Source organism: Diabrotica virgifera, chromosome 5, assembly GCF_917563875.1.
Source record: "Diabrotica virgifera virgifera chromosome 5, PGI_DIABVI_V3a".
Lineage (NCBI taxonomy): Eukaryota > Metazoa > Arthropoda > Insecta > Coleoptera > Chrysomelidae > Diabrotica > Diabrotica virgifera.
The window spans coordinates 76,780,937-76,806,350 of NC_065447.1; the positions used below are offsets into that span (position 1 = coordinate 76,780,937).

Sequence of the window (25,414 nt, forward strand, 5' to 3'; positions counted from 1 at the left end):
TAATTTCAGAGCTCTTGTGCAATTACTACTGATAATTTTTTCACTAATTATGTATTCAGTGATTGTAATAGTTTATATACTGTACAACAAAAACTAATACTCAATCGAGAAAAGAGGAAAAGTGTTAAAGTGATTTTTTAATAATATATTGTTACTATGGAAATGGAACCCTTACAATTTTGAACATCTTTAACAACAAAATACATGGATCGCAGAATATACCCTGGTCAATTATCTGCTTGGATCGTCCATAAATAACAAACAATTAACTTTTTGTCTTAAAAACTTTTTAAGTTCACGTCTTAAATCAATTATTTATCAAATATACTATCAGTATTATTATTTAATCAACAACTCAAAATATTGTTCTGAAGCTATTTTCTTGTGGCATTTTTATAATCAAGTATATTCAAATGGGAAAGAAGCCACAATTTTACCTAAAAATGATTTTATTAACGTTTCGACGCCCAAGTCGGGTGTCGTTGTCAAAATACAAAATAATACTAAATAAACAAAAATGTTGTTGCTTAGTAAAAAATTCTTCTAATAATTTATTTAATCTGACTCATTTATGTCGGCAATTCAGACACGTATTATACATTTTAAAGTAGACGACTTTAAAATGATATTGCCAATATTGATGAGTTGCGTTTCTGGGACGACTTTACTAAAAGATAGTTCATTCGATTACATGAAATCAATCCCAACTCAAGAATATCCACCAAAAAAAATCATAGCATGTGATCTGTCTTTAAAAAGACAACCAAATGCAACGGTGGCACTGAAATTCTCGCGTTAGAGATTCCATAGTAAATCACGAGGGAAAACCAGGAAAAACCTCGTGATACTATCCCGACATCGCAAGTATTTGGGTTTACATTTAGTTTACTCTCAAAACCAATACCAAATTCTGACTTGATATTTTAAATTTTAAATAATACTAAAATACTAAATATGTACTAACTCGATATGTTACTGATTTACTAATTGTGGTATTTTCTTTCTATTGACTTCCTCCTTTAATATGGGTAACCACATCCTACTGCACTCTACCGAGGAATTTGCGACACAATTGGTTTCATTTAGCATAATTAGAGCCGCTTCTTTGATTTTTCTCTTTTTACTATCTGCTTCTTTTAGGACTATACTTGAATCTCTCCACTGAACTCTATGTTCATTATCCCATGCGTGTTGACATATTTGAGATCTATCAAATTCTCTGTTTTTTATATAAGACTGATGTTCATTTACTCTAACGTCTAATGGTCTTGACGTTTCACCTATATAAAATTATTATTTTGTATTTTGACAACGACACCCGACTTGGGCGTCGAAACGTTAATAAAATCATTTTTAGGTAAAATTGTGGCTTATTTCCCATTTGAATATACTTGATTATAACTCAAAATATTCCTGAGTCCATGTCAAATATTTAAAATTGTCACTGTCTTGTCATCATATTCTATTTGCCTTAGTGCGTTGTATGAAAAAGGTAGTGAATGTTCGATTTGGAAAATATCACCACGGACATGGTGTCCATTTTTTTCAAATCCTGGAAAAACTAATAAATATTTTTAAAAAATTTAAACGCAGAATGAAAGAATAAATTATTATCGAGGACCGAAAGTCTCTTAGAATAAATAAAACGTTTCTTTTGAACGAGATATTTAAAATTAAAAATCACACTACATTTTCTCTTAGTTTCTCACCCCTGTAACTTATTATAACAAACATTACAGAAGTTTTCAGGGACTTTCAGCCCTCGGTAAGAACGTAATCTTTCATTCTACGTTTATATTTTTCAAAAATACTTATGAGTTTTCTCAGGATTTGAAAAAAAAATGAATTTCATTTAAATAGTATAGAGCCGAAACTACGTACCCATCCCCTTAAGTTGTAAGATAAAAAGAAATGAAACTAGTGGAGGTGGGAGATTTAGCGATAAAAACCTATAAACTTACATTATATTTATTGTTTCCCACCTTTAGACGTATTGGACGAGTTTGACAACTGCCACTGTGGCAGTGATAGTTTTAGTTGACATACTTCTCTGATACGTCTAAAGGTGGGAGGTGGAATCTCCCACCTCCACTAGTTTCATTTTTTTTATTTCACAACTTAATATGTTTTCCATCTTTTGGTTATTTTGCCGGTTATTAGTGCGCTCATCACTGTACATTTAATTAAACTAACCACAAATAGGTTAAATATTAAATACCTTACTATTCATCTATAGACACCCGTGCCCGTAGTTAGGACAAGCCTAGAGACGATGACGACGAAAATAAAACAACAATGTGACCTCTACATAATATCAGTGTAGATCGTGAAATTATCCCTAATTTATATAATAATAATCAATTTGATTTCTTCACGCTCGTTACGTCTTTTTAACAATGAAAATTGCAGTAGCATAACCGTGGCACCAATTTATTCGGGTTCATAATAATAAAGTCTATTATAATATCATTTGCTTCTTACTTTCTATTTAAAATCTCGTATTTTCTACGTATTGTTCATTACCTATCAGTCTTTATTATGTGAATCAGTAAATCATCTCTGCCTTACGTTTTTACATCTTTTAGTTGTCTTATTTCATCTGTTTTATTGCTTACATATTATGTATATTTGGTTCTGTATTTCGTCAAATGACGTTGCTAACGAGAAAATAGAATTGTTTTAATTTCAGACCGACAAAACATGATATATCAAGATTTAAACGGAAATCTCCATCGATTTTCATAAAAATTGGTGAGTGGTTAAAGGATACCCCAAGGAACAAAGGTGACATAGTGCCAACTTGCGCTTTTTGCATTTTAGGAGTGAAATACACCCCTTTTTTAAAAATTATTTTTTAGATTTCTGAAAGTGCAGTCACTGTAAGTTTTCACTTCCTATTTCGTTGAACCTTCATCGATTTTCATGAAAATCGGTAAGTAGTTAGAGGATACCTCAAGCAATAAAAGTTATATAGCATCAATTGGCGCTTTTGCATTTTAGGGGTGCAATACACCCCTACTTTTTAAATTGTAAAAAATGCAGATTTTCGCATTATGACGCAAGTAATCCTTAATTAAGAAAAATAAATATTTGTTTTATATTTATGTGCATGAATTACATTTTTTTTTAATTTTTCAAACCTTATAGTAACCAAAAATCCGAAAATTAACAAGTCGAAAATCACGAAAACCTTATCTTCTATATTTCTGAGAGTGTAGTCACTGAATGTTTTCACCCACGATTTCTTTGAACCTTCATCGATTTTGATGAAAATTGTTGATTAGTTAGAGGATACCTCAAAAAACAAAAGTGATATGGCACCAAGTTGCGCTTTCTGCATTTTAGGGGTGAAATCCACCTTTTTTTTAATGATAAAAATGCAGATTTCAGCATTCTGGCTCAAGCAATCTCCTTTAATTAAGTAAAATAAATATTTTTTTACATTTATGTGCATGATTTATAATTTTTATTAATTTTTAAAACTTTATAGCAACCAAAAATCAGAAAATTAGCAAATCGACAATCACGAAAAAAATGATTCTTTTATATTTACAAAAAGGCAGTCACTGAAGATTTTCACCCCTGATTTCGTTGAACCTCCATCAATTTTCATGAAAATTGGTAAGTAGTTAGAGGATACCTCAAGAAACAAAAATGATGTGGTACCAACTTGTGCTTTTATCCTGGGGGTGGATGTTACCCCTTCTCATGGGTGAACACTATTTTATTAAAAATAACCCCATAATTAGGTAGAGGAGTAAATTCTAAGCAAACTTTCTTTTATTAAGTTTATAAATTTTTTATTTAAATAATATTTCATAATTCAATAAAATATTATTGGTACAGTAAAACCTGCCAATAACGGCCACTAAAAATAGAAAACAATTGGCCGTTATAGAAAGGTGGCCGCTAATGCTAGGTTTCCTTATCCACAAATACATAAAATATAATTGAAAATTTATTTATTTTAGTAATTAAAGCAAATCTAGTTAAATATAATTCTACAAACAAACGCAACATACTAAAACTAAATTCAATTTACTACAATATAAAACAATATCTATACGAAAAAACAACTACAAGAAAACCAGAATTTTTGTTTGTTTTACATTTTTTTATATAAACGAAACATACTAAAACTAATTTAATATAGGTAATACATAATATAAAACAACATACTATAGCTACTACGAAAAATACGCTTATCACTAAAGTATCGTCGTGCTTTCATGCTATATTCAACAAAACCAACTTGGTACGGCCTTTAATTAGATATCGCAAATCACTTTGGCTGATTTTGTCTGCATATATATTATGTTTGAAGAATCCCTTTTTTTTGTGAGACTGGATATATGACATTTCTCAAGTATGAATTCACATTCATGGTATATCGTTGCTATACAGGGATAATAATATGTGCAATGTTATGGTACAGGCTACGTTAAATATGAAGTAAATGTGGAAGATATACACTGGTTATTCATTTCAATTTAATTTTATTGTTTTTTAATCGTTTACAATATTTAAAATAATTAAAGACATAAAGTTAGGGATTTCAAAAATAAATTCAGTTCTCACTGGCAGGGTGGGAAATAATAAAGTGCCATACAACAGCATTCCATTACAATGCTCATTACAGGCATTACAGGCTGCTCCGTTTGAGAAAACTCATACTCTCAAACTTTGAGAAAACACTCATTCAGTTTCGACCAACCCTGTATTAGCTAAAATTAAACGTTTTGCTAGATTAATAATTTTTAACAATAACAGACTATATTAAAAATTACTTGAACATAAATTGATTTTCTGATGTCAAATCACTACAATTATACAGGGGGTGAATATTGCTATGAAATTTAAAACAAAACGTAATTATCTTTTAAACTACTTCGTATAACATCACAAAACCTGATATTTTAAGAAATAAAACATAGAGGAGAATCCAAAAATGTAAAAATATACAGGGTGTTCCATTAAACAAAAGATAATTTTGTTTCACCCTGTCAATATGGGTGGCCCTGTATATTTGGAAATGTATTTAAATTCTGATATTATCTATGCCCCAATCTCACCTAAATAAACTTTTTTCATATCTCCTACAACAAACGACTAATTGGACTTCCCACAACCTGTATACATACAAAATCTCCGCTATAAAATTTTTTCAAAGAAAATGTTATTGGTTTTTTTAAAATAACTCAGTTAATTTTTGAAATATGAGATTTATCCAAAAACCATTACAGAGCTAAGTAAAAGGTCTATAACACTGTATTAAACATAATTTTCTAAATCCTTTATTTTTTTTAAATACAAGGTGAAAGGGCCTTGGTTACATGGTTCTCGCAGTAAAATTTAGGTTTTAAATGTTTCTATCTCTGTTATTTTTTGTCGTAAAAAAATATTAAAAAAAGAAAAAGCTTAAGTAAAGTTAAAACTAAAATTTTGTTCTCTACCATTTTTTAAGTATATCGAGTATTTTTGGAGATATTATCAAAAGAAAATGAAATTTACGAAAATTTGAAAAATTCTAATTTTTTTTAATCGTATTTTTTTTTCAAAAATATGCATTCTAAACCGGTCAAAATTGTTGAAGTTATTACTCATGTTAAAATAAATAAAGTTTTAAATGGGTTACTATAAATTTTAATTTTTGTGGAAATGACGATGTTTCATTATTTATTCCTCCCTAAAAAATCTGAAAGGGTCCTGTTATTTCCATCATAACTTGCTTAATTTTGATGCTATCGACTTCTTATATAGCTTTTTGATAGTTAACTTTAAGTACTTTATTAAAATGTTTAGTATCTATATTTAACAAAGTGCATCGTTTTCCTGTTATTTAAGCTTGAATACTAAGATTTGAGTACTCGCGGAAAAAAAATATACATTCAATTGCATATAACTCACTTTGTATATGTAATAAAGGATTTTTCGAATAAGGAGCTTATTTATTTTTATATTATCTTCGATTTTGGTAATAACAACTTTTTTAAAGGAACTTATGGTTTTTGAGTTATTTATGAAAAACTGCTTTACAACATGGATTTTTTTCAGGAAAAATCAAAACTTTTGATCTTTAATAACTCAAAAACTATTGATTTATTGGAATAACTTTATATAACAAATTTTACTTATAATTTGTCCCTCTATCGATTAGTGGTATTATTTTTAATAAAATAATTTCCACCCCCCGAAGGGGTGGCATCCCTCCCCCAGGGTAAAAGCGCAAGTTGGCACCATGTCACCTTTGATTCTTGAGGTATCCTCTACCTACTTACCAATTTTGATGAAAATCGATGGAGGTTCAACGAAATCGGAGGTGAAAACCTTCATTGACTCCACTAACCGTAAAGGAACCTATGATGTATGAATGGTACTCTATGTCCTATGTTATTTAGTTAAAAAGAAAGAACAACAAAAATGCTGAAATCATGATGCCTATACGAATGAGTAGGACAAAAAAAATTATTATACAATGAATACGTTAGAAAAAATCTGGATCGATAGAAATGAGAAAGCATAGGGTAAAAGTTCGAACGAAATTGATAAATACTATATAAATTATAATAAGACTACTAAAACTATAATATTATGATGTAAAGTACTGTGGAGTGTACATAATTTTGTCTACAGTACTAATAATAGTTGGAGAGATAGAAGCGGATTTTGTGCGTGATAAGTAATACGGAAAAACTATACGGGGATAAGTTGAATTAGTTGTGTACATGACGTTCCCCAACGGGCGGAAACCAGAGGGTAGTGCACACACCACGAGGGTAGTTATAAGGGGTCAAAGTCGCGGTTTTAATTATTTTTTTCGAGATCGAGGTTTTAATTATTTTTTTTTTATGATCGAGATAGTGCACCAAAATTTGGGAATAAGTAGGTCATGACGTAACTAAGTAAAATATCCAGGGGCGGAACGCTGCGTGACCGACAAAGGGGTGGGGGCAGGGGAGAATATAAAAATTATAAGGGGTTTTTTGTGACGTTCGTGATTGAGATAGTGCACCAAAATTTCGGAATAAGTAGACCATGACATAACTAAGTAAAATCCCCAGAGCCGAAAACCAGAGTGGTGAACGAGGGTAGTTATAAGGGGTCAAAGTCGCGGTTTTTATTTTTTTTGTGACGCTCGTGATGGAAATAAGTATTTGTACCCCAAGTAGCGTTCCGCCCCTGAAGATTTTACTTAATTATGTCATGACCTACTTATTCACAAATTTTGATGCACTATCTCCATCATGAGCGTGTGGCTGGCCTCCACACCATGTAAAACTTTAGAGCCTAAAAACCCCAACGGGCGACCATGGCCCTCCATCCCTCCATGAGCGTCACAAAAAAATAATAAAAACCGCGACTTTGACCCCTTATAACTACCCTCGTCCCCCACTCTAGTTTCCGGCCGTTGGGGAAAGTCATGTACACAACTAATTCAGCATATCCCTGTATAGTTTTTCCATATTATTTATCACGAACAAATTCTGCTCCCAGCTCTTAGACTATAAATGTTATTCAGTTAAAAAGGAAGAACAACAAATACTAAAATAATAATGCTTGTCATCTTCTTCATTGGCTCTAAATCCCATCGTGGGTCTTGGCCTGTTCTAGGATCAGCTTCCCATTCCTTCATATCTTTCGCCTTGGTTTTCCAATTTCGCACTCCTAACACTCGCAAATCGTCTTCCACCTGATCCTTAAATCGTGCTCTGTGCCTGCCTCTTCTCCTTACTCCATCCGGTGTTTTAGTTATAAACGTGTTTCGACGGCTCCATCTCGTTGATTCTCTTTAATTGGCCTAGACACCGCAGCAATTATTTATTTTAATGGACCTACCAGTACTAGGTTATTCCGGTTCAAAAATTGCAATTTTTCGATTTTTTTAAAGTTCAACCGCGTTTATTTCAAAAACTATGCATCCTACGAAAAAACTTGTAAGAACATTTTTTGCTTAGACTGATCCAAAAAATACAAAAAAATGTTTTGATTTGCGAGAAATCGCTGTTATGTAATTCCTCAAGTTCTTTGTTTATAACAATCTAATCGACATGCGGATCAACTGTTACCCAAAAAATTCGTGTTCTACGGGTCAAAATACATAAAAAACTTGGGTAAGTCCATCTGAATAAAGGAGGCCGTTGTAGCCCCCTAGCGACAGGACTACAATAATCTGTTTTCGTGTACGCCTTTATAAATATGTCTGAGGATTTTACTTTCAAAACAACCTAAACATTCTTCATTTCTATTTGTCATCCACGTTTCTGACGCGTAAATGAGGAATGGACTTGATATGAGTTCTGTATATCAATATTTTCGTTAACTCCGGAATACAGGACATAGTAAGGTGGGTCAGACAATGACGAAGATATTGGAACAAACATAAAAAGAGAATGAAGGGCAGCAGACTCGTTAAAAGCGCGAAAACGAATAACCCAGTAGGTAAAAGACCACAGGGTAGACCACCAAAACGATGGCGAGAATCCTCTACAATTACTAGCCTAACACTACCCTTTTTCGGCCGATGCAGTGAAGATTGGCAACGTTGTCCAAAAGATCCTCATTTAGTGTGTATTGGGGATATCCTTCGTACACTGAATTTCACGTCTGAAATATGGTATAGATATACAGTAAGCGTCACCCTACTAGATTTAGATACATAGGAACGACGAAGTAGTTTTCAATCCTAATAGTAAATTATTAATATTGAAAATATTAAAAATATTACTAAAAGATTTTTAAATTGAAAACTTATTGGTACACTTTTCTGGTGACACCTCCAACACTTCTACAATTTGCAAGTCAAATGGATGCTGCAGTGAAGACGAGAGGGAAGGAATTCTACACTATGCAATTCACATCCCCCGTCTGCAGCTGGTAAAGTTCCAACGGAAAAATGCACCTAGTTACTCTACGGAGTAATACGACTATAAAATAAAAATGTATACCATTTTTATTCAGTTGCAATGCGAAGGCAAAACAATCTTACTTTTCAATTAGAATACGGAGTGCAGTCCAGTCCCTTCAATCGCGATTTTCGGCTCTTATTGGAGCCTTCATCGGAAGGAACGTAGGCCCTGTTCTCCATGAACAGTGCCTACGTTCCTTCCGATGAAGGCTCCAATAAGAGCCGAAAATCGCGATTGAAGGGACTGGACTGCACTCCGTATTCTAATTGAAAAGTAAGATTGTTTTGCCTTCGCATTGCAACTGAATAAAAATGGTATACATTTTTATATTATACATAGGAACATTGAGCTGTTACAGTCCTGGACCCTTCACTTGTTTCAATTTTTATTTTTATGTCTAGTGACGTTTAGAACGTTAGAAAATGTATAGAAACTGAATATTAACATAGAAAGTTGACAAATTTTGACGTTTATAGTTGTCATTTTGTTAAAGTTGTAAAAGTTTTAAAGTATTGTAAGATTCTTGGTGTTTGAATAAAGTTATAGTCTGAGAGCTGGGAGCGGATTTTGTGCGTGATAAGTAACATGAAAAAACTATACGGGGATATTTTGAACTAGTTGTGTACATGAATTTCCCCAACGGCCGGAAACCAGAGTGGGGGACGAGGGTAGTTATAAGGGGTCAAAGTCACAGTTTTTATTATTTTTTTTTGTGACGCTAATGATCGAGATAGTGCACCAAAATTTGGGAATAAGTAGGTCATGACGTAGCTAAGTAAACTCTCTAAGGGCGGAACGCTGCGTGGCCCACAAAGGGGTGGGGGTAGGGGTGAATATAAAAAATATAAGGGGTTTTTTGCGACGTTCGTGATTGAGATAGTGCACCAAAATTTGGGAATAAGTAGACCATGACATAACTAAGTAAAATCCCCAGAGCCGGAAACCAGAGTGGGGGGACGAGGGTAGTTATAAGGGGTCAAAGTCGCGGTTTTTATTACTTTTTTTGTGACGCTCATGATGGAGATTATGATGGAGAGAAAAAGTGCAAAAAAAATTTTGAAGTAAGTAGGTTATGACGTAACTAAGTAAAATCTCCAGAGGCAGAACGCTGCTTGGGGTACAAAGGGGTGGTAGGAAGAGGTGAGTATAAAAATATAAGGGGTTTTTTTGCCGTTCGTGATCGAGATAGTGCACCAAAATTTGGGAATAAGTAGATCATGACATTACTAAGTAAAATCTCCAGAGGCGGAACGCTGCGTGGGGGACAAATGTTGTGCTGCGTGACAAAGAAAATAATACAAACTGCGACTTTGACCCCTTATAACTACCCTCGTCCCCCACTCTGGTTTCCGGCTCTGGGGATTTTACTTAGTTATGTCATGGTCTACTTATTCCCAAATTTTGGTGCACTATCTCAATCAAGAACGTCGCAAAAAACGCCTTATATTTTTTATATTCACCCCTGCCCCACCCCTTTGTCGGCCACGCAGCGTTCCATTCCTGCAGATTTTACTTAATTACGTCATGACCTACGTATTCCCAAATTTTGGTACACTATTTCGATCATGAGCGTCACAAAAAAAATAATAAAAACCGCGACTTTGACCCCTTATAACTACCCTCGTCCCCCACTCTGGTTTCCGGTTCTGGGTATTTTACTTAGTTATGTTATGGTCTACTTATTCCCAAATTTTGGTGCACTATCTCAACCACGAACGTCGCAAAAAACCCCTTATATTTTTTATATTCACCCCTGCCTCACCGCTTTGTCGACCACGCAGCGTGCCATCCCTGGAGATTTTACTTAGTTACGTCATGACCTACTTATTACAAAATTTTGGTGCACTATCTCGATCATGAGCGTCACAAAAAAAAATTATAAAAACCGCGACTTTGACCCCTTATAACTACCCTCGTCCCCCACTCTGGTTTCCGGTTGTTGGGGAAAGTCATGTACACAAGTGATTCAACATATCCCCGTAAGGTAAGGTCGCCAATTAAGGCCACCCTAACGTTTAAATATCTGTAGTATTTTATTCAGGAACAATATGGGGGAAAACTCTTGTATACGTATTGCCTAACATTTTAGCTATCGAATTTCAGGATAAAATACTTACTAAATAAATAAAGAAATATAAAATTTTAACATTGAATAAATCTGGAATATTTGGCCTTATTAGGAACTGGTAGCTTAATAAGGCCAGTTTCATTTTTTACGCAAATTTAAGTGGATAATAAATTTTAAACCTAAGAATTAAAGAACAAATACAAAATTTAGTGAAAGTAACTTTTATTCATATTAAAAACAAAAATTTGTCAATAAATTAAGCACACATATCGCACATTTACACACATCTAGGACAATTGGCTTTATTAGGACACTGTCTACTTTTTTTATTAAGCATAAAAAAATAATAAAAAGCAATATAGAGAAAAAACAGTTCCAGTTCCTTAAAAAGTATTAATTTACTATCGCTTTACAAAGAAAAAATAATTGGCTTATATTCATTAAGTACGAAGACTGAATGGCTTAGACGATTTTGACTGAGAAAGACATTTACGGTGACCTCTAATATATAATATCTATATTTAAGAAAATATTTGCAATTGGCCTAATTAAGACACTGGCCTTATTTGGCGACACTACCTTATAGTTTTTGCATATTACTTATCTTATCACGCACAAAATCCGCTTCTATCTCCCCGACTATTATTTTAAAGCAGAGTAATAATACTATTAATTAATATATTTTTTGTATGGAAAAACAATTATTTTGAATAGTATCTTGACAGTAACGTGACAAGTCACATCTGAGACCTGAGAACGGACTGGATTAGCCCATAAGCATAGCAATTAATTACCTACCCATGTATCTAGTAGGGTGGCGCTTACTGTATTACTTTGGTTTTGATTTGTGAGCGTAGATATAAATATGAACTCTCTTACTCCTTCAGGTGCAGGTCAAAGAAGGAAAAAATTAATATATGAGAAAAGTCTAGCATCGATGGAATCCAAATTGAGAAAGCATACATACGGTAAGACTGTTAATGCTGTTTGAACAAATTAGAAAAAATCGCTAAGTCTTAATTCCTTGTAAAGAATAGAATAGAAAAGGAAGGACAGAGAAAACATGGTGAAAAACAGTTAGTCGAAACATAAGTAGTTGTAAAGTGGATTAAAATTAATATACAGCAATAAATTCACAGCAGATGATGCTGATTAACTGCTAAATTTACAACAATATCAAACTATTATTTAAAATAAATTAAAGAATTAAAAGGGTTAAATCAACACGCTTGGTTCGTGTCCATATTTATTATTTTTTCATTTAAATAAAAAACAGTTTAACATTGCATCGCTTTGCTTTATTATTAATTAAAAGGTTGGTTATATTTTACTGTACCTAATGGTGACTATCCTATCATGCCTATCATTTTTAAGGTTATGATCACTTTAACTGCTTGACTTGTAAATGCAACCAAGTATAGAATCTTCATCACCTTCATAAATAAATCACTATTACTTGACCATTCCAGAAAATGGTAAACCGGATCTGCGGTTTTTCCTGTTGAGACATTTTGATTTGTTGAGAAAATAGACTTAAAACTTATACGAAAATATGTCGACAATGCAAGTAAATTTGGCTAACCAGCTGTGTGTTGGTCCAGACTACGCTCCTATCGAGATGTTGTGTTTATTTTTAGATGGTGTCGAGTTTGTTGAGATAAATTTTCCCAGATGAATGTAAAATGTAATCTGTGTAAAATTTCTGTTTTTATTATGCACGCGTGCTACCATTGAATGTTTTTCACTACTATCGGTGTTCGGTGTATACAAAACGCTAGGAATGATGAAACACAGATGTTTGTTTATTGTTTATACACTATTGATGTGTTACTCTGGTATGGCAACATTCCACACAAAAGAAATTAGATTCTACATACAGTATCCGCTGAAAGTTTATACAGTAAAAGAATTTCCTTAAAAGCTTGATTTTTTTCTTAAAAATAGTGAATGTGATATTTAACCTATAAATTTAATGTATATTATTGGCGGTAAAAGAGAATGCAAATTTGACAGATGACGTATTTGGCCTCGGTCTCGTAGACATCACCTATATTTACATTTTTGGTGCTGAACTATATCAAATTCTGATCTTTCTGAGCTCGTTGTAACTATTGTCCCTGACTTGTGGAGCATTGAGTTCAATTTTGCGCTATTCTGAGAGAGGACAACTGGATAACACAGAGAAGAAGACTTTCTACAAGATAGAAAACATACATAGGAAATGTGATGATATATAGAGACCTTAGAGAAGATGACTGGAAGGATAGAGCACTGTGGAGGGCGAAAACAGCTAACTCATAATAAGAAAAAGCTGAAAAAGAATTCTCCAGTCCGCAGAAATTTATGGAGAACTTATTCTGAAGTTAGAATATCTATACAGGAGTACAGTTCATAGTTTGTCGAATTTGCTCAAACGCATTAACCCGCGAGTAGTCGCACCGTTAGATAGAATCTCACATTTTATCCTTTTTCACGATAACTTGATGAAAAATTTTCCAATTTTGAAAGAATTTCGTAAGTGCCTCGAGGAAGGGTGTAGTAATGCGTAGGTATTTTTTTTATTCTTCGTCTTCTTCTGTTTGTGGAATTTATGGCTTTGGGGAATTAGCCAATTAGCTTTAATAATTGTTAGAAATGATATTTCTAACACAGCAAGTAAATAAAAATACTATAAAATAAAAATTTGTTGTAAATTCGTTTTTAAATTCGTATTATGAGATGAAATCTAACACGCGACTGTTCACGTTACAGAAGTGAGCGCGACTACTCCCGGGTTAAGCTCGAAGTGACAGAAAAAAACGTATGTCCTTAATTATTATACATGGAACTTCGAAAATTATGTATTTGTTCAAGGTTATTTCCATATTAACCCGGCACCTGCCACGTGGGGTGCTACCAGCACCCCATAACACATTTTCATCAAATATTTGGTATTTCAAGTTTGTTAACCGTGTTGTGCGTCATAGTAGCTTTCTATAATATTATATAGCATAGATCTGTTTACGTTTGAAGTGGTTATTTAGTGTCATTCTGAACTTGTAGCTCTAAAGTCGAATCGGGGTGTCATTATCTGCCAGTTTAAGTTTTAAATTTTTTTTGTGTTTTTTGATAAACCGGTCAGTTTTACATTTTTTTTATTGTAATAACTGATTTGAATTATTAATATAGTCTCTATACTCAATAAATATTAATTTCTTTAGATATTTTACTTCACTTCATTTATTATGGGTTGGTACTCGTTAATTTGCTTATAACACCTTTTTAATTTTATTTTTTAACTTTTATAATATATTAGTAGTTAATAAGTTAATAAAACATGTTTTTTTATATACTTGTATAGCTCAACACATTATTTTGTTTATAAACAAGTAGATCACAGAAAATTGTTAAGGGGTGCTGTGAGCACCCCACGTGGCAGTTGATGCCTTGCAAAGCCACGTGGCAGGTGCCGGGTTAAAGCGACTTATACTTATAGATTGTAAAATTGGTTGACAATTACAATACTTTAAATAGATAACCAATCCATGATGCGAATAAAGATAATTTGAAACAAAAGTAATCTATCGTGACAGTAGTTTCACAATGTTAACGGATAAAATGACAATTGTAATTCTAGGTTAGAAATTTGTCAACGACGTAAATATAAATATTTTAGGTCATTGGTATATTCGGACAATGATAGTTAAATTGTATTCTATATTTATTTTATCCTTAAAAATTTTTAATATTAATGCTCTGGCAAATATTTATATAAATATTGATATTTATATAAACATAAATATAAATATTCTGACAACTGTCAGATTTAACTAAAATGTCATGCAGAGATTCGCGACAATCTTAAAATCTTATATGGCATCAAAATTAATGACGCACTGAAAAAAGGGTTTGGGATCAACTGTAACCAATTTGTGTAAGAAGTGATGAAAGCTTCATACTCATATTTTTTCTATCCTAAGGAATTCCATGGCAAGTCATGTAATAAGTATAATTGAAATAGAAGAGGTTGTTTTCTGCCTACATGCATAGAAATCCTAAAATGAATAAATAAATGAAGAAATAATCAAAATCTCTAACAAGAGAAAAAAAAAGAATGTGTGTACTTTGTACGCACGTAAGAAGTTATACTTCTATTATATGATTTCAACGAAATCAATTTACTTTAAACAGTTTCTCTACTACTTTCCAAAAAATTTTATTAAAACAATACCAAAAATTAAAAAAATAAAAGAATAAAACACACACAAACACATTGAAAAATGCCACAAATGATTTCTGAACAATAATTGTTGCCAAAAATTTTAATTAAATACGTATTTTCTGAAAAAAATTATATAATAATATACTTACAATCATAAAATCTATAAAAAAATGATATAACTTGCATTGGGCTTGAACCTACTTCCCGTGTATCCCGCCGTACGAGAGTCGAAGCGATTTCAAACTGCACCACCTTCGCGTATACGTCATGTGGGAATATACACAAACTGAACAACTTTTTGACATTTTGTTTATATGAATTTTTATTAGTTTGATTTTTGTCGAATTAAAATACAACAATATAGAGTAAGAAAACGATACATTAGATGAAAATTTGTAGAAAGTTTGTTCGTAATCAGATTATGTAAATTAAAGCATTGCCTACTGGGGGTATAGCATAGCAAGTACTAGGTAAGTACATTATTTTTTTTACACATTTTCCAAATAGGTATGAAGATAATTTTTTATTGGAATACAACTGAAACATTTAGAATTACGTACCTGTGGCTTTTCAAAACTATTTAAAAAGTCACTATAATTAAAAATTTGATTTTATTTCTGTCCTCACAACAATAAAACTAATACAACATTTTTGTTTACCGATAACCTCCATATTGAACAATTATTGACAGATCATTTCAACACCCAATCAGAGCCCGTATAAACACTAATAACAAACTGTCGGTGTGCGCATGCGCGCAGATCAATATAAATTCACCCTCAATCTCAATCGCGCCTAAAGAAGTATAACTTGAAAAATTTAATAATTTTAACTTGGGGCGGGGTCCTAAACTCTTTCATCATCATCATCATGCAACCTCTTCTGTCCACTGTTGGACATAGGTCTCTCCCATTTTTCGCCACTCTCCACGGTTCTGTGCGTCTTGTTGCCATTTCTTGGATATTCGTTTAATGTGGTCCATCCAGCGTGTTGGTGGTCGTCCTCTGCTTAACAATGTTAACGGATAAAATACCAATTGTAATTCTAAAAATTTGTCAACGACGTAAATATAAATATATTTATAATAATTTAGGTCATTTGTATATTCGGAAACTGATAGTTAAATTGTATTCTATATTTATTTATTTTTTCCTTAAAATATTTTAAATATTAATATTAATGTTCTGGCAAATATTTATATAAATATTGATATTTATATAAACATAAATATAAATATTCTGACAACTGTCAGATTTAACTAAAATGTCATGCAGCGATTCGCGACATTCTTAAAATCTTATACAGGGTGTTTCATTGGGAAAGTAACATACGTTAACTGTAGAAAGAAGACACTTAGGCGGTCTCAAAAATACCATACTTAATGGGTCTTGCTCCATTAATAACAAAGATACTGGGCGTTTTATCTATTTTGCCATTTTCTTAATTGTTTCATAACTTTTTAACCACACTATATATTTATTTTATATTTGGCACGCAAATATCATTTAACGTGTACAATAAACTAATTTATTTACAATTGTAAAAATCCAGGTCCGGATTAAAAAATATTGGAAAAATATTCCGACCCAAAAACACCCTGTACATTAAATTTTTTTTAAAATAGATTTTTCAGTTGAAAAGAGGATGAAAAACTAAATTTAGTGGTATACTTTGAATTTTCGGCAAAATGATTTTTCTGGTCAAATTTTGAATTTGAATTCTAAAATCATGTGAATTGAGAGAGCTCTAAGTAGAAAAAGAATTGAAATACAGCTTACAACTTGTCAACCGCACTGCATATTGATTTTATATTTAACACGCGAATATTCTTTTAGGTGTCCAATCAATTAATTTAGTTACAATTATAAAAAATCCAGGTCCGGATTAAAAAATTCTGTATAAATGTTCCGACCCAAAAAAATACCCTGTATATTAAATTTTTTTAAATGGATTTTGCATTTGAAAAGAATATGAAAAACTAATTTTAGTGGTATACTTTGAATTTTCGGCAAAATGATTTTTCTAGTAAAATTTTGAATTTGAATTCTGAAATTATGTGCATTGCGAAGCTCAAAGTAAAATAAATTAAAATATGACTTAATTTTAATTAATACCATTATTTAATCTAAATTGGTAAAATATTAACATTTGCACACATAACAATAATTCTTTACGGTGGTAATTTTCGCTGTTTGTTGTGATTTTTAGATACTTTGTTGATTAAATTGATGTATTCTTTATTGACCTTTTATTATTTATTCATTATTTAAAGATGAATATTCGCCATAAACTATTTGTCACACATAATTAAAAAACACTGAAATGTTAACATTTTACCAATTTAGATTAAATAATGGTATTAATTAAAATTAAGTCGCATTTTAATTTTTTCTGCTTAGAGCTCTCGCAATTGACATAATTTCAGAATTCAAATTCAACATTTTGCCAGAAAAATCATTTTGCCGAAAATTCAAAGTATACCACTAAATTTAGTTTTTCATCCTCTTTTCAAATGCAAAATCCATTTAAAAAAAAATAATATACAGGGTATTTTTTTGGGTCGGAACATTTATACAATATTTTTTAATACGGACCTGGATTTTTTATAATTGTAAGTAAATTAATTGATTGGGCACCTAAAAGAATATTCGCGTCTGAAATATAAAATCAATATACAGTGCGGTTGACAAGTTGTAAGCTGTATTTAAATTTTTTTCTACTTAAAGCTCTCGCAATTCACATAATTTCAGAATTCAAACTTAAAATTTGACCAGAAAAATCATTTTGCCGAAAACTCAAAGTATACCACTAAATTTGGTTTTTCATCCTTTTTTCAACTGAAAAATCTATTTTAAAAAAATTTAATGTACAGGGTGTTGTTTTTGGGTAGGAATATTTTTCCAATATTTTTTAATCCGGACCTGGATTTTTTACAATTGTAAATAAATTAGTTTATTGTACACCTTAAATGATATTTGCGTGCCAAATATAAAATAAATATATAGTGTGGCTAAAAAGTTATGAAACAATTCAGAAAATGGCAAAATAGATAAAACGCCCAGTATCTTTGTTATTAATGGAGTAAGACCCATTAAGTATGGTATTTTTGAGACCGCCTAAGTGTCCTCTTTCTACAGTTAACGTATGTTACTTTCCCAATGAAACACCCTGTATGACATCAAAATTAATGACGCACTGAAAAAAGGGTTTGGGATCAACTGTAACCAATTTGTGTAAGAAGTGATGAAAACTTCACACTCATGTAATAAGTAAAATTGAAATAGAAGAGGTTGGTATAATTGAAATAAATGAAGAAATAATCAACATCTCTAACAAGAGAAAAAAATTTAATAATTTTAACTTGGGGCGGGGTCCTAAACTCTTTCATCATCATCATCATGCAACCTCTTCTGTCCACTGTTGGACATAGGTCTCTCCCATTTTTCGACACTATTCACGGTTTTGTGCGTTTTGTTGTCATTTCTTGGACATTCGTTTAATGTCGTCCATCCAGCGTGTTGGTGGTCGTCCTCTGCTTAACAATATTAATGGATAAAAGGACAATTGTAATTTAACTTTTGAGAAAAATGTCAAGAAACTTATTTTATTTAGAATGTCCCAAAGAATCTAGAAAAAATATTTTTCGGACAAAAATTGGAGATTTTTGTAATAGAGCGTATAATAATAATACCGTACCGGCAAAAAATCGGATGGACATGCATATTTAAAAATTAAAAACAACGGTATAAATTAAGGTTATACGCGATCACTCTTCAGAATCTTGAAGCTGAATGTTTAACCTTCAATTTAAGTATCTGGCAACCTCAAAAATACTAATTTAAATATGAGTTTTTAAGCCTCGAAAATGCGTATTTTCGCATTTTTCAGATTTTAAACTCGAAAACTATCAATTTTTAAGAAAAATTACAAGATACCTTTCTTGTTTCGAATGGCCAAAAAAACCTAAAAATATATGTTCCAGAGCAAAAAAATGTGATTTATTGTATTTGTTAAAAAAAATTGTTTAAATGATTTCTGCCCAAAAATTCCGTCCGGCACCCTTCAGATTTGTTTAAAGAGAACATTTTTGTATAGGAATCCACAAAGAAACTGAATCAGAAATTTTTCCAGACGGGAGCGGTCTCACCACATGGACTAACTCACTAAATTAAAGGGTAGTTATGTTTAAATTAAGTATATAGTGAAAAAATATATATATATACAGGGTGTAACAAAAATACAGGTCATAAATTAAATCACATATTCTGGGACCAAAAATAATTCGAATAAACCTAACTTACCTTAGTACAAATATGCACAGAAAAAAAGTTACAGCCCTTTGAATTTACAAAAGAAAAATCGATTTTTTCCAATATATCGAAAACTATTGGAGATTTTTTATTGAAAATGGACATGTGGCATTTTTATGGCAGGAACATCTTAAAGAAAAATTATAGTGAAATTCGTGCACCCCATAAAAATTTTATGGGGGTTTTGTTCCCTTAAACCCCCCCAAACTTTTGTGTACGTCCCAATTAAATTATTTTTGTGGTACCATTAGTTAAATTCAATATTCATAAAACTTTTTTGCCTCTTAGTATTTTTTCGATAAGGCAGTTTTTATCGAGTTGAGGCTTTTTTTTTAATATGTTTACATAAAAATTTTATGGGGTTTTTGTTCTTTTAAACCCCCAAAATGTTTGTGTACATTCCAATTAAAATATTACAGCGGTACCATTAGTTAAATACAGTGTTTTTAAAACTTTTTTGCCTCTTTGTATTTTTTCGAGAAGGCACCTTTTATCGAGATGTGGCTTCTTTTCTAATATGGTTCAAAATATACCTAAAAATGTAAATCATAAATAAATTTTCACATTATTACCAAGTCTCCATAATCGTACTTAACCATATACAAATATGTGGTGGACTTGACATATTATATTCAAAATATCTCGATAAAAACTGACTTTTCGAAAAAGTACCAAGAGGCAAAAAAGTCTTAGAAACAATGTGTTTAACTAATGGCACTACAATAATAATTTAATTGGTACGTACACAAAAGTTTGGGGGGGTTTAAACGAACAAAACCCCCATAAAATTTTTATGGGGTGTCCAAATTTCACTATAATTTTTTCTTGAGATACTACTGCCATAAGAATGCCACATGTCCATTTTCAATAAAAAATCTCTAATAGTTTTCGATATATTGGAAAAAATCGATTTTCATTTTGTAACTTCAAAGGGCTGTAACTTTTTTTATGTGCCCATTTGTACTAAGGTAAGTTAGGTTTAATCGAAGTATTTTTGGTCCCAGAATATGTGATTAAATTTATGACCTGTATTTTTGTTACACCCTGTATATTTTAAACATGTGTTAGATGTCACGATTTTCTGTTTATAGGTAAATATCTTGTTCAAGTTCGTCCAGTAAGTAAACTAATAATGAATCACTTTAATGCTTCTTTCGCTTTTAAAACAACAGCTTAAGTTCTTTGTTTATTACATTCCAAATTAGCTATTTACCAGAAATCGATCTAGTTGAACATTTACATATAATTATTGGTGTCTAACACACTGATGTTAACTTAAGGTACAGTCGGAAAAATGAAAGATTACCCATGAACGATCACATCAATCACTTATTTTGTATTTGCTGTCTATTTCTATAACAAACGTTTGTAATTTATAGAAAAAGACAGCAAATACAAAATAAATGATTGATGAGATCGTTCATGGGCATGGGTAATCTTTCATTTTCCGACTGTATATTTTATTTTTAATTGAATAAGCCCTATATTCAAATTTTCCATTTTTATCGAATTATTTTAAATACAATATTCTAATGCGTATTGATATCTAAAATTAGTGGTCATTTGTCCCATGTCTCATTGTCTTCCAAAGTATAGTACAAGCAAAGGGTATATTTTTAAAAAGAACTAAATGTATTTCAACTTCTCGATCCATTTTTCATAAACTTTTGTCGACTGTAGACTTCTTTTTCTTCAGCTTTGTCCCATTATGAGTTCGCCTCCACAGCACTCACAGGTCTCTATCTACCATAGCATCTCCTATGTATGTTTTCCATACAGTAGCAGGTCTTCCTCCCTGTCTTCTTCCTGGAAGGTCCCAGTCCAATATTCTTTTGGGCCACTTGTGCTGTGGCATTCTTTGTAGGTGCCTGTACAAGGCTCTGTTTTTCAACTTTTTGTAATTGAGTATTCTACTTCCATTCTGTTCCATATTTCCTCTGTTCTAATTTTATTTTGTATTGATGTTAGCCATACTTCTGCTCAATATAAGGTAATATTCATCACTATGTTCTGAAAGACAAGACTTGTAGAGGAAATCTCGAAAGAATAAAACAGAAGAGGATGTGCTGATCCAGCCAATCAGCCATCTTTCACTTTTGGCTAAGAAACGCAAGAGTGCCCAATACTAATACTCAATAAGGAGGAAAGGCAATAGAGAGAGAGAGAGAGATGCTCTGAAAGATCCTTGGTTAGAGATCCCTCTAACCAAGTTAGAGTGTTATTGCAGATCATTCCCTGGAATGCTTTGAAACTGAGACTGGAGACTCAAGGTTCTATCCCATTTAACGGGAACAATGTAGTATGTACCTATAAGTGGCTGTCACACTGTAATTTACATCTATCAGTGTAAATCATAATCAAGCGACATAAGGATACCTTTGTAATGATTTAAAACCTCTAGTAAAATAAATCACTAGAAATCATAAACAAGGATGGTTTGATGGAGGAAAACAATAGGAAAAATGAATAATATGGTTAAACAATGTTACAAAAGAAAGTTGTATCACACAGTACAAAAAAGGAAAGAACTAAAAAGTTGTGGGATGATTGATAGGCAGTATAATGAGCAACTTGTGTAATACAAAATGCAAATATACTTATTATTTTGAAATTATATGGGGAAAAATAAATTTCTCAACATGTTTTAGATGTTAAGATTGTCTGTTTAAAAATATCTTGTTCAAGATCGTCCAGTAAGTAAAGTAACAATGAATCACTTTAATGATTCTTTCACTTTTAAAGCAACAGCTCAAGTTCTTTGTTTATTACATAGGGATATTTATTACATACAGATACTAGTATTTGGTATTAACCAGTAATCAATACCTAGATAAATATGTACATATAAGTACATTGTATTTGAGTCCAAGACACTGATGTGAATTTAAGGTTTAGTTTATATCTAATTATAAGCCCTCTATTGCAGTATTCCATTTTTATGGAATTATTTTGAATTAACAATTTTCTAACCTCAAACTAGGTTTTCATGATAAGTACGTATTGATAATTAGTAAAACTAGTGGTCATTTGACCAATTATCTTCCAAGGTATAATAGAAACAAAGGGCATACTTTTATAAAAAAAAATCATAGGGAATTTAATAAGCCTGGTAGTTAAAAAATAAAGAAATGTCATAATCCAAATTCAATTATTTACAGTGATTGAATTTATATAAAAACGATAAGTTACTTACATGACCAGTCTAGATAATATTGATGAAATCATTATGGTTCATAAATTCACCTCACTTGTACTTTATTCATTCACGTTTAAGCATCAAAATAAATAAAAATTCAACGACAGATCTAATACTGTCATCACGCCAGCAGTCATAGACAAGACATCTTGGATAAGCGCAGCGTTGCCAAGTAACTTCTCAATTTCCTGTGAAACAAAACAAAAAGAACTGGATGAAGGATGAAATTTTGAATATGGAAAATCAAAGCAAAGTCAATCAAATAGTGAAATAGTAATATTGAAGTCGGATTTAGGCTTGGGTATGAGAAAAATACCTGTTCAGTGTTCAGTACCAAAATACTCCATAAATACCAAATACTCCATAATACCGTTGATTGAGATATTCGCAATATCTCAATCAACGATAATACAAAGATATAAATGTAGGCATACATCTGTGCAATTGATTTTGAAAATACTTTTGACCAGTGGCGGCCGGTCAGGGTCGGCAGGGTCGGCAGTGCCGACCCACACATTTATAGATACCTATTATAGATTTTTTTAATATTCAATTTAATTAGAGTTTATGTCATTTTTTGTATCTGTGAAATAAAAAAAACTGTCAGATAATACAGACTAAATTTTATTCATGGTTTTTAAAATAATTCGACTAATCCGAGCGTTAAGTGATACCTGCGCATAATAGACTTTTCAAAAAATGAATGATCCGAGCCATTCATCTGACTGTTCGGCTAGCCGACCGCAGCTCATCCGTAGCTTGACGCTTTACACGTAAAACTCAACGAAAAATACAAGTCGATGAGCAACCAAACATACATTTCTCCGTAGGCATTAAGCGGCAGGTACGGCACATTTAAATCTGCCGGTTTCATTTGAAAGCATCGGCAGAAATTGTAAAAAATAATCACGCCGTTTTACGTCGTCTAATTGATATCAATTGTAATTGTAATTGTAATTTTTTTAAGTTGTCAGGAGTTATCATTTATTTATAGATATATAATATCGTATAATCGTTATATCATATAATTATAGATAACTAATAAAATTGTTTAAGAAATACGATTTGGATTTTCTAATTTACTTTCTGATTCTAAGATATTTAGCGGCATGTCTAAAACAGTACAGAATGAACTAATATAATTAATTAGTTACATTTTGAATAACGTTATTGGATCTGAGATTCAGAAAACCATTTGTTTTCGCTAGAAGTAGATGAAACTTCCGATTATCATGTCATTTACAATAATTATCAATTTGTTGTCCGATACGCGTTACGTGGTAATATTTATGGGAGGTTTTAGATTTTACAGACGTGAGTAAAAGCTATAAGGCAGAATATGTTTTTGGTGTTTTAAAGAACAGATTAAAATTTTTTGATATCAAAAATAAATTGGTAGGGCAACCTGGGGTAAACTTATGACGGCGCTGCTGTGATGTCTGGTGAATTGAACGGTCCCCAGGCAAAAGATAAAACTATTGCACCACAAGCTTTATTTGCTCACTGTCATGGGAATATAATGAATTTAGTTTTGCAGAATACGTGTAAAAAAATTTAAGAATATCGTCTTTTCTTGTCAGTTTAGCTCGCCCAAACAGACTACTGTTTTAGAACAATTTGTTTCGAAAAAAATGCAAACAGTTTGTCAGACGCGATGAAATTTTAAACCTCGGTTAGTTTCCACTGTAGCAGATTTTCGTGAACAGCCTTTGGAAGTTTTTTAAATTTATTATCGAAGGCGACGATTTTGAAAGTTGTGATGTGATATCTTGATCCGTAAAGCAATCGATTTGAAAACTTTCTTAAATGATTACTCGTTTAATATTCTTTTAAATATTTTTAAGAAAGTGTTTGCCCAAACCGATTTGATATTCATTGTTGTTCAAGATAAGTCAACTAACATTATTTATTTCAAAGATGTAATAAGAAAACTGGTGCAAAATATCAAAGATTTTCTTAATGATAGTAGTTTTGAATATATACGCAGTGACGTTTTGGGTTCGCTTGATATTTCCGAACCACCCCAAAAAAGACACAGGCATGATATACAGTGAGCACGTAAAGGTTGGAATAAATTCATTTTCTCGAGAATGAACAATTTTGGAAAAAAATCCCGAAACAGGTCAATTTTTATTTTTAAATTAAGACTTTTTGGCATACATATCATACTAGTGACTTCATCCATCTGGGCGTGATGACGTCATCGATGATTTTTTAAATGGAAATAGGGGTCGTGTGGTACCTCATTTGAAAGGTAATTTAATTCTCTATTCAGTAATATAAACATTTACATAATTATTTATACAGGGTGACCAAGAAAACATTTTAATAATTTAATTTATTGACATAAAAAGAAGAATGCATGTAATTTATTTAATCCAAAATACATTTTACTGCTCTCAGAAAACAGAAAAAAATGTTTATTTGAAAAATATTCATTCCTTTTCGCTTAAACTAAATGTTCAAACTGTCCAGAGGAAGGTGGGTGGCGGCTTTGATATTGAATTTAAGCAAAAAACAATATTTATTTGCCAAATAAACATTATTTCATGTTTTCTGATAGCAGTAGAATGTATTGTGAGTTAAATAAATTACACACATTCTTCTTTTTATGTCAATAAATTTAATTCAAAAAATTTTTTTTGGACACTATGTATAAATAAATGTGTTAATGTTTACATTAGTGAATAGAGAATTAAATTACCTTTCAAATGAGCTATCACACGACCCCTA

General features: G+C 31.7%; 1 protein-coding gene across 3 annotated transcripts in view; it reads right to left on the bottom strand.

The window, feature by feature from the left end:
- The window catches only part of LOC114331861 (receptor expression-enhancing protein 1-like), a 136,392-nt gene extending 113,349 nt beyond the window's left edge, over positions 1–23,043 (bottom strand). Inside the window, exon 1 of one of the 3 annotated variants that reach the window (XM_028281539.2) lies at positions 22,679–23,043. In XM_028281539.2, the coding sequence (XP_028137340.1) occupies positions 22,679–22,710 (32 nt within the window). In that variant the 5' untranslated portion in view covers positions 22,711–23,043. The remainder of the gene's footprint in view (positions 1–22,678) is intronic. The other 2 variants (XM_028281541.2, XM_028281542.2) reach the window with 2 other exon arrangements.
- Positions 23,044–25,414: the final 2,371 nt, after the last annotated feature.